The sequence below is a fragment of the Macaca nemestrina genome, chromosome X (genome assembly GCF_043159975.1).
Source record: "Macaca nemestrina isolate mMacNem1 chromosome X, mMacNem.hap1, whole genome shotgun sequence".
Classification (NCBI taxonomy): Eukaryota; Metazoa; Chordata; class Mammalia; order Primates; family Cercopithecidae; genus Macaca; species Macaca nemestrina.
Genome location: NC_092145.1, coordinates 73,650,232 through 73,668,346, shown reverse-complemented (window position 1 = coordinate 73,668,346; position 18,115 = coordinate 73,650,232). Strand labels below are relative to the sequence as shown.

Here is an 18,115-nt window from a genome sequence, read left to right as displayed (position 1 = left end):
CTTCCAGATTTTCCAATTGGCATATGGTTGCTCATAGTAGCCACTAATAATCCTTTGAAATTCTTCAGTATCAATTGAAATGTCACATATTTCAACACTGATTTTATTTGGGTCTTCTCTCTTTTTCAGAATTAGTTTGGCTAAAGGTTTGTTATTTACCTTTTCAGAACACCAACTTTCTGTTTCATTGATCTTTTGTATTATTTTTTCATTTCATATTTATTAATTTCAGCTTTGATATTTATCATTTCTTTGAATAATTTTGTGTTTTGTTTGCTCTTGCTTTTCTCGTTCTTTTACTTTACTTAATTTTAATTTTTTAATTTTTAATTTTTTGGGTACATAGTAGGTGTATATATTTGTATATATTTATAGGGCACATGAGATGTTTTGATATAGACATGCAATGTAAAATAAGTGCATCTTCACAATAAATTATTAGGTTGCTTATTTGAAGTATTTATTTATTTATTTATTTATTTATTTTTTGTAGCACTTATAGCTATACACTTCCCTCTTAGTAGTGCTTTTGTGGTATCTCACAGATTTTGGTATGTTGTGTTTCCATTATCATTTGTTTCAATCAATTTTTAAATTCCCTTCCTAATTTATTTATTGATCCCCTAGTCATTCAGGAGCATATTGTTTAATTTCCATGTGTGTTTACAGTTTCCTAAGTCTCTCTTGTCATTGATTTGTAGTTTTATTCCATTGTGGTTAGAGAAGATATTTGATATTATTTCAATTTTTTTTATTTTTTAAAGACTTATTTTGTTACTGTACATATGGTCTATCCCTGAGAATGATCCATGTGCTGAGAAGAATGTGTATTCTGCAGGGACTGCATGAAATGTTCTGTGAATTTCTGTTAATTCACTTTGGTCTATAGGGTAGATTATTTCTAATGTTGCTTTGTTGATTTGCTTTCTGGAAGAACTGTCCAATGCTGAAAGTGGGGTGTTTGATGTCTCCAGCTATTATTGTATTGGGGCCTCTTTCTCCTTTTAGCTCTAATAATATTTGTTTTATATATCTGGGTGTTCCAGTGTTGGGTGCATTTACATTTAAAATTGTCATATTTTCTGACTGTATTGACACTTTCATGATTATATAGTGTCTTTCTTTGTTACTTCTTATGGAATTTTTTCTTGAAATTTATTTTGTCTGATGTTAGTGTAGCTACTCCTGCTCTTTTATTGTTTCCATTGGTATGGAATATATTTTTATATCTTTTTATTTTCGATCCATGTGCACCTTTGCAGGGGAAGTGTGTTTCTTGCAGGCAACAGGTAATTGGGTATTTTTTTAAGCCATTCAACCAGTCTATGTGTGTTCACTGGAGCATTTAGTTCATTTCTGGTCAGTGTTATTGTTGATTGTAAGGATTTGCTCCTGCTTTTTTATTATTTGTTTTCTGGTTGATTTGTGTTTCCTCTTTCTTCTTTCCTTCCTTTCTGTCTTTCTTTTATTAAAGGTGATTTTCTTTGGTTGTATGATTTAATTTCTTGCTTTTTTTGTGTGTATCTATTGTACGCTTTTTGATTTGAGGTTACCATGAAGCTTACAACCTTACAAGAGGTTACTATCTTATAACCCATTATTTGTAGCTAGAAACTTTACACTGTTTGAATAAAAAACCTAACAAGCAAGCAAAAAGAAAATTATTGAAAATCATACATATTAACTTTATTCCTCATTTTAACTTTTTGTTGTTTTTACTTATATCTTATTGTACTATGTCTTGAAAAGTTGTAATTATTGTTTATTTTTCCTTTTTTTTTTTTTTTTTTTTTTTTTTTTTGAGACAGAGTCTCACTTTCTCACCCAGACTGGAGTGCCATGGCAAAATCATGGCTCACTGCAATCTCTGCCTCCTGGGCTCAAACAATCCTCCCACCTCAGCATCCTGAGTAGCTGGGAGTACAGGCATGTGCCACTGTGCACAGCTTATTATTATTATTATTATTATTATACAGACGGGGTTTCGCTACACTTTCCAGGTTGGTCTCAAACTCCTAAGCTCAAAAGATCCACCAGCCTTGGCCTCCCAAATTGCTAGGATTACAGGCATGAGCCACTGTGCCCAGCCAAAATGTTGTAATTATTGTTTTTGATTGGTTCATTATTTAGCCTTTCTACTTAAGAGTAGTTTACACACCCCAATCACAGTGCTACAATTTTTGTTTGTTTGTTTTTCTGTGTACTTATTACTATTACCAGTTTACTTTGTATTTCAGATGATTTCTCATGGCTTATTAATGTTCTTTTATTTCTGACTTAAGTCCTCCTTTTATCAATTCTTGTAGGACAGGTCTGGTGTCAATGAAATCTCTCAGCTTTTGTTTGCCTGGGAAAGTCTTATTTCTCTTTAATGTTCAAGGATATTTTTGCTGAATATACTATTCTAGAGTAAAAGTTTTCTTATTCCAGCACTTTAAATATAGCATGCCACAGTTGGCTGGACTGTAAGCGTTCCACTAAAAAGTCTGCTGCCCAAGAACCTCTCTCTCTCTACCTATTCTTGAAGGCCAATAAGTGTGTTAAGATTTTTCCCTTGGATGCTATTTTCTAGATCTTGTAGATGTACTTCATTGTTTTTTTATTTTGTCTCCTCTGCCTGTGTGTTTTCAAATAGACTGTATTTTCAAATAGCTCCACCTATTTGTCTCTACCTACCCCCAACCCCTGGAATCTACTGATGTTTTTACTCTATCCATAGTTTTGCCTTTTCCATAATGTCCCATAGTTGGAATCATACAGTATGTAGCCTTTTCAGACTAGCTTATTTCACTTAATAGTATGGATTTAAGTTTCCTCTATGTATTTTCATGGCTCAATATATCATTTCTTTTCAGTACCTAATAATATTTCATTTTTAGATGTACCACAGTTAATCTGTTCATTCATGTACTGAAGGACATCTTAGTTGCTTCCAAGAGTAGGCAATTGTGAATAAAGTTGCTATAAACATCCATGTGCTGGTTTCTGTAGAAATAAGTTTTTAACTCCTTTGGAGAAACACCAAGCAGCATGATTGCTGGGTAATATGGTATGAGTATGCTTCATTTTGTAAGAAACCACCAAACTGACTTCCAAAGTGGCTGTGCCATTTTGTATTTCCACCAGCAATGAATGATGTTCCTGTTGATCTACATTCTCACCAGCATTTGCTGTTGTCAGTGTTCTGGATTTTGGTTATTGTAATAGTTGTGTAGTGATATCTCATTGTTGTTTCCATTTGCATTTCCCTCATGACATATGAAGTTGAGCATCTTTTCAAATGTATATTTGCCAGCTGTATAATTTCTTTAATGAGGTAGGTGTTGGTTAATATCCGTGGCCCATTTTTAGTTGGTTGTTTGCATTCTTATTATTGAGTTTTAAGTATTTGTATATTTACTTATTGTTGAGTGTTAAGTATTTGTATATTTTGTAAAACTGTCCCTTATCGGATATGTCTTTTGTAAACATTTTCTCCCAGTCTGTGGCTTCTCTTTTTATTCTCTTGACAGTATCTTCTGCAGAGATGAACTTTTACATTTTATTTGGTAACAGATTTATTAAAATATAATTCATATATGATACAATTTACTCCTGTAAAGTGTACAATCTAGTAGTTTTTATCTGCACTATACTCAGTTATGTAATCATCACCACAATCAATTTTAGGACATTCTCACCACTCCATAAAGAAACCCCATACCCTTTAGTTCTCACCTCTCAACCCCTCTATTCTTCCCAATCCCTCACCACCAGCCCCTAGCAGCTACCAATCTACTTTCTATCTAAGCAAATTTGCATATTCTGTGTTAGAAATTTGTTAATTTTAATGATGTTAAGGTTATTGATTATTTCTTTTATAGATTGTGGCTTTGGTGTTGTACCTAAAACTCTGGGTTAAACTCATTGTTAAACTCATTGTTAAACTCTGGGTCACGAGATTTTCTCCCATGGTATCTTCTAGGAGTTTTATAGTTTTGCATTTTAAATTTAGGTCAGTGATCCATTTTGAGTTAATTATTGCAATGGGTGTAAAATCTCACGTCTAGACTCATTTTTTTTTTACATGCAGATATCCAGTTATTCCAGCACCATTTGTTAAAAGAACTATCTCATTAGCTCAATTGCCTTCATTATGAAAGGTAATTTGACTATATTAATGTAGGTCTATTTATAGGCTCTCTAGTCTGTTCCCTTAGTCTATTTGTCTGTTCTTTCACCAATACCACACTGTCTTGATTACTGTAGTTTTATAGTAAGCCTTGAAATTGGGTAGTGTCAGTCCTCCAACTCTGTTCTTTTCCCTCAATATTGTTTTAGGTTATTTTAAATGGTATATTTAAACATTTTTATTTCCCATGTCTATTGCTAATATTTTCAAATACCATTCTATTTATATATTGATTTTGCAGGCAGTTATCTTGCTCAAACCATTTATTATTTAAAATAGTTTATTAGTTTTTTTTTTTAATTTTCTATATACATGTATATTATTTACAATTGGCTACATTTAAATTTATTCCCTTCCAATAATTATAACTTTATTTTATTTTTCTTCTTTTATCAGATTGCCTAGAATATCTAGCACTATGTTGAGTAGAAGAGGTAATAGCAGTTATTCATATTTCATTCCCATTGTCACAGGAAGAAGTTTAGCATTTCACCACCAAGTACAGTGTTTGCTTTAGCTTTTTATATACATGTTTTAACAGATTAAAGAGGCTCCTTTTTATTTCTAGTTTGCTAATTTTTTAATCATGAAAGGAAGTTGAATTTATCACATTACTTTTTTTCATCTATTGAGATGATCATGTGATTTTTCTTCTTTCTTAAGTTAATGAGGCATATTACATTGATTGCTTTTCAAATGTTGAACCAACCATGATTTCTTAGTGTTGGGAAAGGCAGTCTTGTGCATGCAGTCTTTTGACCCCCACTTGGCCATTTAAAATAGGTGTTGGGACTAAAACATTTCCTTAGCAAGAGATAAGCAGCCTACAAACCCTGTTCCAGGCTGGAAATATTTTTCTGTTTCAGACTTACTAAGTGTTCTTTTGTTTTACTATGTGTATGCATCAATGGCTCTCAGGCATGTCCTAGCCTTCTGTCTTTCAGACTGGGTTGGGGTGGGTGTGGATAAGGGTCCTTCTTCTAAGGCACAAGAAGGGTATGCTTATCCAATTGCTTTGTGTTTGTTGCTAGGGGGTACTGGCTGGCCATTGGGGGTACCAACACACACCATTGAAGCTGATTTTGCTCTGTCTTTTTTCTATGTAAGTAAAGTGTTGTTTTATCCAGGGCTTGACTGCATTATGTTCTTTGTGACTCTGATAAAGCAATGCAATGGGCATATGCTATTAGAGTCAATTCCAGGGATTAGTAAGTGATGCCCAATGTTCTGCTTAACAGTTAGAATAATCCAACTTGGTCATAAAGTACTATCCTTTTTATATGCTACTGGATTTGGTTTGATACTACTTAGTTTAGCAACTTTGCTTCTATTTTTCAAGAGATGAGATAGGCCTGTGAATTTCTTTTATTGAAATGTACTCATCAAGCTTTGGAATGAACAATAAGCTGCCCTTGAAATGATTGAGAAATATCTTTTTTAATCTATTATATTGAAGAATATGGGTAAAATTGGCATTATTTATTCCTTAAATGTTTGGTAAATTTTGCCAATGAAACAATCTGGGCCTATGGTTTACTTTGTGGGAAGGTTTTTAATTATATATACAATTTTAAAATTTTCTTATGTTTTTTAGTTCTGTACATATTTTAAACTCACAAGACACATTATTATTGTTTCACACATTGCTCATTCAGATTTACTCAGATATTTGACATTTGTGTCGTTCTTCACTTCTTGCTGCGTCTCTTGGCTATAATCTTTTATTTTACCTGAAATACATCCTTTAGCATTTCAATTAGTGTGAAACTTCTGGTGAATAATTCTCTTTTGTTTATCTGAAAGTGTCTTTATTTCACACTAGTTTGTAAGGGATATTTTTGTTGGCTTTAGATTTCTATGCTGACAGGTATTATTTTAGCACAGTTATATTCTATGCTGACAGTTATATTCCTTTAGAATATTGAAGCCCTGTTTCCATTGTCTTCTGCCTCTCATTTGTTCTGACATACAGTCAGTAATAATTTTTTTTTTTGCTGCTCCTTTTATAGTAATATGTCTTTTTAATTTTTGTGTGCTTTTCTAGTCTTTAGTTTTCAGTCACATCCATTTTTTTAGGTAAGATTATTTTCAATTGAGTGCTAGACCTTGTGATGAAAATGTGGTACTGATAATGAAGCCCCAGATGATGCTATCTTTTTTCAAAGACATATAACTGTTGCTTTTTGAGCCTATCCAAGTCACCTTAAAGGTCCCTTTGGAGTCCATTCCATTGTTTGTTTTATTCTTGTTCCTGGCTTATAGCTGTTTGGAGAAGTGATGGTATGTGACTTCCGAGATAAGGTCATAAAAGATGATCTAGTTTCTGCCTTGTTCATTGGACTGTAAGCTGCAGTGTGAGAACATCAGCTCTCCGAAGCTGCCATGCCATGAGAAAGTCATGTGGTGAGGCCATATGCAGGCACTCTAGTCAGCATTTACAACTGAGCTTAATGTTTGACTCATCTCAACACAAGCACCAGACACACAAATAAAGAAACCTCCAAATGGTTTTAGCCTGCAGCCATCAAGTGACTCCCAGCCTTCAAGGCTTTCCAGCTGAGGTCCTAATTACAGTAGAGAAGAGACAAATAGTCACCTCTGTGCCCTGATTGAATTCTTGACCTGCAGAATCTGTGAGTATAATAAGATGGTTGCTTCATGTCACTAAGTCTTGGGGTTGTTACACAACAATGGTGAAAGGAATGAGTGTTTTGGAGGTGTCAAAGGAAATAATGAAATGAAAATGAATAAAAAGTATAAGATTGGAAGGAAAAAATAGAGCTGCAATTTTTTATGGTTGATATAATTGTGTAAATAGAAAATGTAAAAGAATATACAGATTATACTATTAATATTCACACATGAGTTTAGAAAATTACTTCATGCAAGGTCAACATACTATAATCAATTGTATTTCTATATAGCAGTTATAAACATTCTACCTTTTTAAAAGGAAATATAAAGGGCAATGAATAGTCAGGACACTTCACGAAGAAGACCAAAGTAGAAGAACTTGCCATGTTACATTTCAAGATATTTAAATTTCTAGTAATTAATATAGTGTGGTAATGGCACAAAGGTGGACAAATAGACAAATGAAACAGCATACAGACACCACAAACAGACTCATGAATGTATAATCATTAGATCTTTGACAAAGGTGGTATTGCAAAACAGTGGGAAAAGGGTGTAGTTTCAATTATTGGTGCTAGAATAATTGGATATCTATTTGAAAAAAAAAAATAAACTTGACATATATCTCAAACCTTACACACAAATCAATTCCAGGTGGATTGTAGATCTAAATGGAAAAAAAACCACAATAAAGCTTTTGTAAATAAATATAAGATAACATCTTCATGTTCTCAGGGTCTGGAAAGATTTCTTAAAAAAAACTCACAGAAAAGCATTAACCATAAAGAAAAATATTTTACATATGACTAATTAAAAATGTTAAAAAAAAAAGCTAGCCTAAGGATAAAAGTTACTTGCAACACATAAGGGACAAAAGGCTCCTATTAGGAATAGAGACAAAGACAAAAAAAACCAGAAAAATGGAAAAAATTCTTAACAGATATTCCACAAAAAAAATATATCAATGGCAATAAATATATGAAAAGATGCACAACTTCTTAGTAATCAGGGAAATGTAAATTAAAACCACAATGAAATACTATTCCTTGGAAAATAAAAGGGCTAAAAGAGAAACACAGTGTCCAGAATGAGGACCCTATGCTAATTTATACAATGCTAGTCATACCATACTTGAATTATGACATTCAATTCTGGGACGACCTTTTGTAGAAAAGAGAAACGGACAAACTGAAACATATTTAGAGACATCTCTAGAGATCACAACATATGAAAAATGGTTAGAGAAACAGGAAATATTAAGTTGGAGAAGAGAAGGCTTCATATTACAAGGATAAAGATGAGTTTATGATGGGTAATTATTAGAATCAAAGAAACATGAAAGGAAACAGATCTCAGCTTAATCTCAGAAAATAATTTTCTAATGTTTTAAGCTGACTAAAAGCAGAATGGAAATGCCTCTGGAATTTTCAGCTCACTGTAACTGGAGGTGTTCATAAGTAATTTCTGGACAACCACTCTATGGAGTTATTACTGGTAGGATGTGGGGGGAAGATAGAGAGCATATTAGGGTTTTCTAGAGGGACAGAACTAATAGGATAGGTGTATATATAAAGGGGAATTTATTAAGAAGTATTGACTCACATGATCACAAGGTGAAGTCCCACATTAGGCCGTCTGCAGACTGAGGAGCAAGAAAGCCAGTCCAAGTTCCAAAACCTCAAAAATAGGGAAGCCGACAGTGCAGCCTTCAGTCTGTGGTTGAAGGTCCAAGAGTCCCAAAGCTGAAGAACTTGGATTCCGATGTTCACGGGCAGGAAGCATCTAGTAAGGGAGAAAGATGTGGGCTGGGAGTCTAAGCCAGTCTAGTCCTTCCACGTTCCTTTGCCTGCTTTTATCCTAGCAGTGCTGGAAGCTGATTAGATGGTACCCACCCAGACTAAGCGTGGGTCAGCATCTCCCAGTCCACTGACTCACATGTTAATCTCCTTTGGCAACATCCTCACAGACACACCCAGGAACAATACTTTGCATCCTCAATCCAATCAAGTTGACACTCAATATTAACCATCACAGAGGATGAGACTGACTTCTGAGGTTTTAAGGGGTTTAAAATTCCACCCTATCCTATCTTGTCTCTTTCTAATGATAACCACATTTACTGGCTTCTCCTCTGGAGTCAGTGATACCTAAGGGAAGACTGGGGCAGTAACCCTTACTCAAACTATCAAAAGGTTTTGGAAATAGCTGTTGCTCTTGAGTAGAGCCTTATTGTTCCTTGAGACCATTTACTGTTACTGCTCAGGAACAACGCATGAAATGACATTCTATCCCTCCGTTGGAATTCTGTAAAGAGCTAATAAAAGTTACATCTCTTTTTTTTTCTATTTATTTATTTAGTTATTTATTTATTTATTTATTTATTTATTTTTTTTTTTTTTTGAGGCGGAGTCTCGCTCTGTCGCCCAGGCTGGAGTGCAGTGACGCGATCTCGGCTCACTGCAAGCTCCGCCTCCCGGGTTCACGCCATTCTCCTGCCTCAGCCTCCCGAGTAGCTGGGACTACAGGCGCCCACAACCGCGCCCGGCTAATTTTTTGTATTTTTAGTAGAGACGGGGTTTCACCGTGGTCTCGATCTCCTGACCTTGTGATCCGCCCGCCTCGGCCTCCCAAAGTGCTGGGATTACAGGCGTGAGCCACCGCGCCCGGATACTTTAAGTTCTAGGGTACATGTGCATAACGTGCAGGTTTGTTACATATGTATACTTGTGCCATGTTGCTGTGCTGCACCCGTCAACTCGTCAGCACCCATCAACTCGTCATTTACATCAGGTATAACTCCCAATGCAATCCCTTCCCCCTCCCCCCTCCCCATGATAGGCCCCGGTGTGTGATGTTCCCCTTCCCGAGTCCAAGTGATCTCATTGTTCAGTTCCCACCTAAAGTTACATCTCTAAGTCTGGCTTTTCAAAGCCGTGCACATTTATTTTCTATAGGTGAGTGGCGCCCTCTAGTGACTCTAATTATGAACGTACCATCTGGGGTGAGATCAGACCTCTAAACACAATACTTCCAGGACTCCCTCTGGTAAGGAGTAAAAGTTGCTTCCTGCTGATGCCCATCGCTACATAGCAGGTGACTGAGACAGCCTAAGAATTCTTAAGCATAACACTCTGTTACTTAACCTACCCTATCTCCTCTGCCTATACTCCCCTTCTGCTGGTACTTGAGGAGAACAACAGTATATCTTCCAATGTGTGGTAATTTTGTATGTGATTTACATATTTATATGTTAATGTGTTGTGTGTTAATAGAGAAAAAATGTTATATTACTGATCTCCCATCTGCCAGAACAGGCAGGAAGGTGGGCACCAGGGCATCATTGAGTGATGTTGGTGGTTCTTCCAAAAATCAAGGCTCTTTGAAGACCACAAAGACTCCAGGCATTCTTATTTTGGAAACACGAAGATTTGGTTATGCTTTGTGTCCCCATCCAAATTTCATCTTGAATTGTAATCCCCATAATCCCCACACGTCTAGGGAGAGACCAGGTGGGAGATGACTGGATCATGGGGGTGGTTTCCCCCATGCTGGTCTAGTGATAGTGAAAGAGTTCTCATGAGATTTCATGGTTTTTTTTGTTTGTTTTTTGTTTTTGTTTTTTTTTGTTTTTGAGTCTACCTGTGTCCCCAGGATGGAGTTCAGTGGCGCGCTCTCTGCTCACTGCAACCTCTGCCTCCCGGTTTCAAGCAATTCTCCCACCTCAGCTTTCTGGGTAGCTGGGATTACAGGCGGCCACCACCACGCCGGGCTAATTTTTGTATTGTTAGTAGAGACGGGGTTTCACCTTGTTGGCCAAGATGGTCACGATCTTCCGACCTCATGATCTGCCCATCTCAGCGTCCCAAAGTGCTGGGATTACCGGCATGAGCCACCAAGCCCGGCTGATCTCATGGTTTTATAAGGAGCTCTTCTCCCCTTGCTCCTCCCTCTTCTCTCTCCTGCTGCCATGTGAGAAGGTCCAAGCTTGCTTCCCCTTTGCCTTCCACCATGATTGTAAGTTTCCTGAGGCCTCCCCAGCTATGCAGAACTGTGAGTCAATTAGACCTCTTTCCTTTATAAATTACCCAGTCTTTGGTATTTCTTTATGGCAGTGTGAAAACAGACTAATACACACCACTTCACAGTGTATCAAACATAAAAATGCAAATGTACCTATAATCCTTCTTAAATATAAATATTAAGCAAACATATTCTAAGATTTGTATAACTTTGTTTTAAAATTTAAAAATTGTCAGCCACAAACAATTCATTAAAATATGCTTGACAGTGATTTCTCTGCAGAAACAGGAATTCTGCTAATGTGAGATAAAAATGTAAACTCCAAATTGTTTTCAAATGAAATGAAATTTTTACAAATAGTAAACTTAATATTCAATGAAGTTGACATGATAATGTTTTTCAGATAGTTCATTAAACATTTCTACATTGTAATTTTGTAGTGTTTTGTAGGTAAATAATATTTTAATTTTTTCAAAAGTTTAAAAGTAGGCAAAATTTCTGCTTCTGGAAATGGTGGGGACTAGGTGATCTGGAACAACTCTCTTGATAAAGGGAATTTAAAATGTTGGAAGGTATTTTATAATACATGAAAAATATCAAAGACCTCAAGAGGAAAGTGAGGAATTATCAGGGCAAGAAAAGAGGGTGAATTACAACTCCAAAGAGCTCAGTGATGATAAAGAGTGCTTCTGCTGAGGGGGCATTTGCTGATCAAGAAAATTCAGCTACTTTTGGTGTGGCGAATGAAAATTACTCACCTGGAGACTCTTAGTTCTGAGTGACGGGTGAGAGCATAGCAGTGTCCACTTGAGAAGGGAAAGGGAGGTCGTACTACGATAGTATAAGACAAATTATGTTCATTTTGCAAAAAAAAAAAAAAAAAACAGAAGAAAGAGTCTCCTGTTGAATAGGCCAAAAAGTGCAATAACAGAAGCCCTGATGTTGGCAATGAGGAGGGTGACTAGATCATGCTGACTTACTTTTGCCTGATTATTTGTATAAAGATTTTGAGTTGTGTCTAGAAAAGGCAAGAGTTGGATAAGTGGAGAGGGCAGAAAAGGTTATGAGAATGTGGGGAGAAGGCGAAGAAAGAAACAGGAAGAGCAGAGGCATGAGAGTGACCATAAGCATGATAATTGCAGCGGGTAGCCAACAATGATTGCATACCTAGGGAAGTTAGTTTGAGAGAGCAATAAGTAAGATTGTATGAATAGTGTGGGCCTAGATTATGGCGAAAACTGTTTAGCAACATAATTTAGGTTTAGTTTGATGGTTAATGGAGAGCTAATTTAAGTATTTCTGCCTACATCGTCTTCAGTGATATAAGAAAGTGGTGTTTTAGGATGAAAAAGTAGCTAACTTTTTTTTTAGTACTTTCCTTCTTCCTGGCAGTGAGTTAACAGTAATAGGTAAGAAGGTGGCCTCTGGAGGCTAGCAGCATCCTGATACCAAAGCCTGACAGAGACACAACAACAACAAAAAGATAATTTTAGGTCAATATCTCCGATGATACTGGCAAACCTAATCCAGTGGCACATCAAAAAGCTTATCCACCATAATCAAGTTGGCTTCATCCCTGGGATGCAAGGCTGGTTCAATATATGCAAATCAATTAATGTAATCCATCACATAAACAGAACCAATGACAAAAACCACATGATTATCTGAATAGATGCAGAAAAGGCCTTTGACAAAATTTAACAGCCCCGCATGCTAAAAACTCTCAATAAACTAGGTATTGATGGAACATATCTCAAAATAATGAGAGTTATTTATGACAAACCCACAGGCAATATCATACTAAATGGGCAATAACTGGGATGATTCCCTTGAAAACCGGCACAAGACAAGGATGCCCTCTCTCACTACTCCTATTCAACATACTGTTGGAAGTTCTGGCAAGGGAAATCAGGCAAGAGAAAGAAATAACGGGTATTCAATTAGGAAAAGAGGAAGTCAAATGGTCCCTGTTTGCAGATGACATGATTGTTTACTTAGAAAACCCCATTGTCTCAGCCCAAAATCTCCTTAAGCTGATAAGCAATTTTAGCAAGTCTCAGGGTATAAAATCAATGTGTGAAAATCGCAAGCATTTCTATACACCAATAACAGACAGAGAACCAAATCATGAGTGAACTCCCATTCACAATAGCTTCAAAGAGAATAAAATACCTAGGAATCCAACTTACAAGGGATGTCAAGGACCTCTTCAAAGAGAACTACAAACCACTGCTCAATGAAATAAAAGAGGACACAAACAAATGGAAGAACATTCCATGCTCATGGATAGGAAGAATCAATATCGTGAAAATGGCCATACTGCCCAAAGTAATTTATAGATTCAATGCTATCCCCATCAAGCTACCATTGAGTTTCTTCACAGAAATGGAAAAAAACACTTTAAAGTTATATGGAACCAAAAAAAGAGCCTGCATTGCCAAGACAATCCTAAGCCAAAAGAACAAAGCTGGAGGCATCATGCTACCTGACTTCAAGCTATACTACAAAGCTACAGTAACCAAAACAGCATGGTACTGGTACCAAAGCAGAGATATAGACCAATGGAACAGAACAGAGCCCTCAGAAATAATACCACACATCTACAACCATCTGATCTTTGACAAACCTGACAAAAACAAGCAATGGGGAAAGGACTCCCTACTTAATAAATGGTGCTGGAAAACTGGCTAGCTATATGTAGAAAGCTGAAACTGGATCCCTTCCTTATGCCACATACAAAAATTGACTCAAGATGGATTAAAGATTTAAATGAAAGACCTAACGCCATAAAAACCCTAGAAGAAGACCTAGGCAATACCATTCAGGACACAGGCATGGGCAAAGATTTCATGACTAAAACACCAGAAGCAATGGCAACAGAAGCCAAAATAGACAAATGATATCTAATTAAACTAAAGAACTTCTGCACAACAAAAGAAACTATCATCAGAGTGAACAGGCAACCTACAGAATGGGAGAAAAGTTTTGCAATCTACCCATCTGACAAATGGCTAATATCCAGAATCTACAAAGAACTTAAACAAATTTACAAGAAAAAAAAAAAAAAAAACAACACCCCATCAAAAAGTGGGCAAAGGATATGAACAGACACTTCTCAAAAGAAGACATTTATGCAGCCAAAAGACACAAGAAAAAAATGCTCATCATCACTGGTCATGAGAGAAATGCAAATCAAAACCACAATGAGATACCATCTCATGCTAGTTAGAATGACAATCATTAAAAAGTCAGGAAACAACAGATGCTGGAGAGGGTTTGGAGAAATAGGAATGCTTTTACACTGTTGGTGGGAGTGTAAATTAGTTCAACCATTGTGGAAGACAGTGTGGCAATCCCTCAATGATCTAGAACTAGAAATATCATTTGACCCAGCAATCCCATTACTGGGCATATACCCAAAGGATTATAAATCTTTCTACAATAAAGACAAATGCACATGTATGTTTATTATAGCACTATTCACAATAGCAAGACTTGGAACCAACTCAAATATCCCAGTGATAGACTGGATTAAGAAAAGGTGGCACATACACACCATGGAATACTATGCAGTCATAAAAAAGGATGAGTTCATGTCCTTTGCAGTAACATGGATGAAGCTGGAAACCATCATTCTAAGCAAACTATCACAAGGACAGAAAACCAAACACTGCACGTTCTCACTCATAGGTGGGAGTTGAACGCTGAGAACCCATGGACATAGGACAGGGAACATCACATGCTGGGGCCAGTCAAGGGGTGAGGAGCTGGGGTAGTGACAGCATTAGGGGAAATACCTAATGTAAATGAGGAGTTGATGAGTGCAGAAAACCAATATGGCACATGTATATATGTAACAAACCTGCACGTTGTGCACATGTACCCTATAATTTAAAGTATAATTAAAACAATATTAATAATAAGAAAGTGGCCTCTGGAGTTGGTTGGACCTGATTCTAGTCCTGACTCTGGAATTTACTAACTATATGAGTTTAGGAAAATTATTTTTCTGAGTTTCAGTTTCTTCATCTGTAAAATTAATGTAATAGCACCTACCTCTTGAGGTTGTTTTAAAGACAACATGTAAAGAGATCAATTTGGAATTAGTAATTAAGACAGATTGGAGAAGCAAAAACCTGTGGATAAGGAACAGTTACAAATCTATTGTAATTACTGAGCCTAGACAAAGATAGCAAACCATAGACTGGAGACAGTGGAAAAACAGCAAAGGTAAAGAAGTAGGACAAGCGACTCACTCCTTCTCTCCATTCTCATTCATCTTGCAAATTCCTTTTTTTCAGTTCATTTAACATGATCTAGGAACCTAAAATTACACTTTGAAGTATATAGTCTCTGGACATTATCAACTGTTTGCTCATTTCCTTAGAGCTACAAATAACCATCTACTCTCTCTCTTCACCATTTCAACATCTGCAATATGTTCTCCCAAATACCTTACTTCAGTCAGTTAAAAAGCAAAACAAAACTAAAATTATCCATCGTTTTACACAATATTTTCAATTTTTTCTTTGTAATTTTTTCCTTCATTCTTAAACTTGCCAATCAGGCCTCTTGCAAATTCCCACGGAAGCAGGGTTCCCTAATTAACAAAACACAAAATTCAAAAAGAAAACCAATCCTGCCATTTCTGGGCTTAAGGAAACCTGAAACTTTCCTTCAAAACTCTGTGGCATTGCTCAGTACTTTAGTGCCTAATTCCTACAACGAGCTAAGATCAGAAAAATCACTACATAATAGGAATCTCAAAATGCGCAAGGCTTTGAGAACATGGGTTTTCAACATACAGCTTGCTCTTTCAGGATCTGTCTTCTTATTTGCATACATTTCTGAGCAGGAAGTTATGCGCAGCACTTTTAGTCTCCGCGTGAAAAGGTCTTTCATGCTAATCTAATTCAATTCAGTTCTCCTTTTTCTTTCTTCTTCTGCTCGCCCTCTTCTCAGGGAAGGAATCGTCAAAAATCAATGTTTCAACAGATCTCGCGGTGCTATTCGAGATTCCCTATTAAAAAAAAAAAAAATAGAATTGATGCAAACAGCCAGTTCCTTCCGGGGTTTTGGGCTGGAACTGCAGCGCTTAGAGAGCCCGGTGGAAGCTGCTAAAGGCGGAGGCGGGGCTCTGGCGAGTTCCCCTTCCACCTTCCCCCACCCTTCTCTGCCAACCGCTGTTTCAGCCCCTAGCTGGATTCCAGCCATTGCTGCAGCTGCTCCACAGCCCTTTTCAGGACCCAAACAACCGCAGCCGCTGTTCCCAGGATGGTGATCCGTGTATATATTGCATCTTCTTCTGGCTCTACGGCGGTAAGGAGAGTGGGGAGTCCACCTTTGTTGTTTTCCTACACACCAGTCCTCTCTTGCCCCAGAACCATTAAAATGCAGAAGTTCCTCTGGCAGCTTCTCCTTCGGAAGACTCATGCATTCCCCCACCCCTCCCCTCTTCTTCCCTTTTTTCCCTTTGTTGCATCGATTTCATTTTTTTTTTTCCCCCATAGAGTTCAGCTTTGTTTGCTTCGTGATATTGGGGGGCACATTTCTCCTTTGAAGGAAAACGAAAGCTACCAAGTTTTGGGAGATGGGAGTTGGTGCTATACGGTCTTTAGGGTTACGTGAAGTCAAGTAAAATCGCACACTGGTGAGTTTCAAGAGTGAGACATTTGATGAATACGCCCTAAGTACTGAGGCAAGGAGGAGTGCACTTCTGTAAATGATGGGGGTACACGTGCTGTAACTGGTGGGGTTTGAGTGGAGGCCTACTGAGGCATTGTGATTATTCTGGGTGAGTGAGACCCTGGTAATAGAGTTATTTTGAGAGTGTGTAGAAGAAAGTGGTTAACTTGAGCTTAAAGGCCTGTTAGAACTAGACAAACTGGGAGGGGAAGTTGGGAACAATGACGTAAATTTTTTTTAACTTAATGTGACAAGAGATTCACTCTCCCCCCCCCATATTGTCCCTTATTTTGACTTTTTCTATTTTTTCAAAATATTTTACTTTTAAAGTTCCCTCACTGCTTCAAATATATTGAGAACTCAGTTGCTTCTTGTGTAGTGGCAGGCTGAGTGGCTGCTGCTTCAAATGATAGGACTTTCTCCTTCATGGATTCACTTACTCTTAATTTAGAATAACAAATTTTCAGCAGCTGTCGGGAGAATATGATAAACTGGGGTGCAAGATGAGTGCATATTCGTGATAAATGAAAGTACTTCTGCTTTTCACAACTCAAGAGAAAGGCAGACAGTGGCGAGAACAGATGTGTGGGCTCAGGGTGTAGGATATAGGAACCCCTTCCTTCTTCTTGAGCTGCAGAGCAGAGCTAATCCAGGTTGTTGTGTGTTTTTATTTTTTGGCTTGTTTATTTACACCTGAGAGGATGTGGAATAGAACTGGAGGTTATGTTAAATCACAAGAACCTTGATATTTGAACTTTGTCTTCTCTGTCCACCGTGTGTGGATGTGTTTATGCAATTTTGGAATATCAGAAAATTTAAACTTACATTTTTTGAACAAGTTTAGGTTGAAAAAAAGAACAACTTTTAAATTGCCTTTGGACTTCATTTTATGAGCCTCTTGCTTTATTATTTTCCATACATATTGTCTAATACTTCAAAGTAAAATTTGAGTTGCTCAGAGTCTCAACTCAATCCAATAATTGTAAAGTCCAGCTTAATGCCTTTAGTTAAACCCCTAACGAGACTGAACAGATCAGGCAGTTAGTTTTGCTTTGGGAGTCATACAGTTTCAATACTGTTATTTATCCTTTGCTTTCTCCTTCCTCTACCCCTCCTTCAAAAGTAGATTCAAGAAGAAACTGCTTTCAGAATTTCTGTTCAAGTAAGAATAACTGCACCTCTCTTTGTTAAGTCTTAAGTTTCCAAGAGCCTTAGAAATGGCTGCTGTCTTCTATTATTTCCTTTATTGGATTCCATTTTTTTTTTTTTTTAGATTTCAACTTTTATTTTAGATTCCAAGGGTACATGTGCAGGTTTGATACATGGGTATACTGTGCAGGGTTTGGGGTACCACTGAACTTCCCACCCTGGTAGTGAGTGTAGTACCCAATAGGTAATTTTACAACCTTTGCCTTTCTCCCTCCCTCCTCTGTAGTCTCCAGTGTCTATTGTTCCCATCTTTGTTGGACTCTATTGTTGAAGACCATGCAAATGGCAGATGTTTATGGTATTTGTATTTTATTTCAGTTTTTTAATCATGGGTAATTAGAAATTTATCTACTGTAGTAATTACAGTTCATATGAACCTGTTATCAAAATTCTACT

General features: G+C 36.9%; 2 protein-coding genes across 4 annotated transcripts in view; one reads left to right on the top strand and one right to left on the bottom strand.

The window, feature by feature from the left end:
• The window catches only part of LOC105464502 (high mobility group nucleosome binding domain 5), an 88,466-nt gene extending 72,636 nt beyond the window's left edge, over positions 1–15,830 (bottom strand). For all 3 annotated transcript variants that reach the window (XM_071088369.1, XM_071088370.1, XM_071088371.1), the window contains exons 1-2: positions 15,631–15,830; positions 8,408–8,587 (exon numbers count right to left, since the gene is read on the bottom strand). The gene's annotated coding sequence lies outside the window, so the exon portion shown is untranslated. The remainder of the gene's footprint in view (positions 1–8,407; positions 8,588–15,630) is intronic.
• An 82-nt stretch (positions 15,831–15,912) lies between these two features.
• LOC105464496 (SH3 domain binding glutamate rich protein like) overlaps positions 15,913–18,115 on the top strand; it is a 93,767-nt gene continuing 91,564 nt past the window's right edge. The window contains exon 1 of the mRNA XM_011712466.2: positions 15,913–16,144. Coding sequence (XP_011710768.1) covers positions 16,100–16,144 — 45 coding nt within the window. The 5' untranslated portion in view covers positions 15,913–16,099. The remainder of the gene's footprint in view (positions 16,145–18,115) is intronic.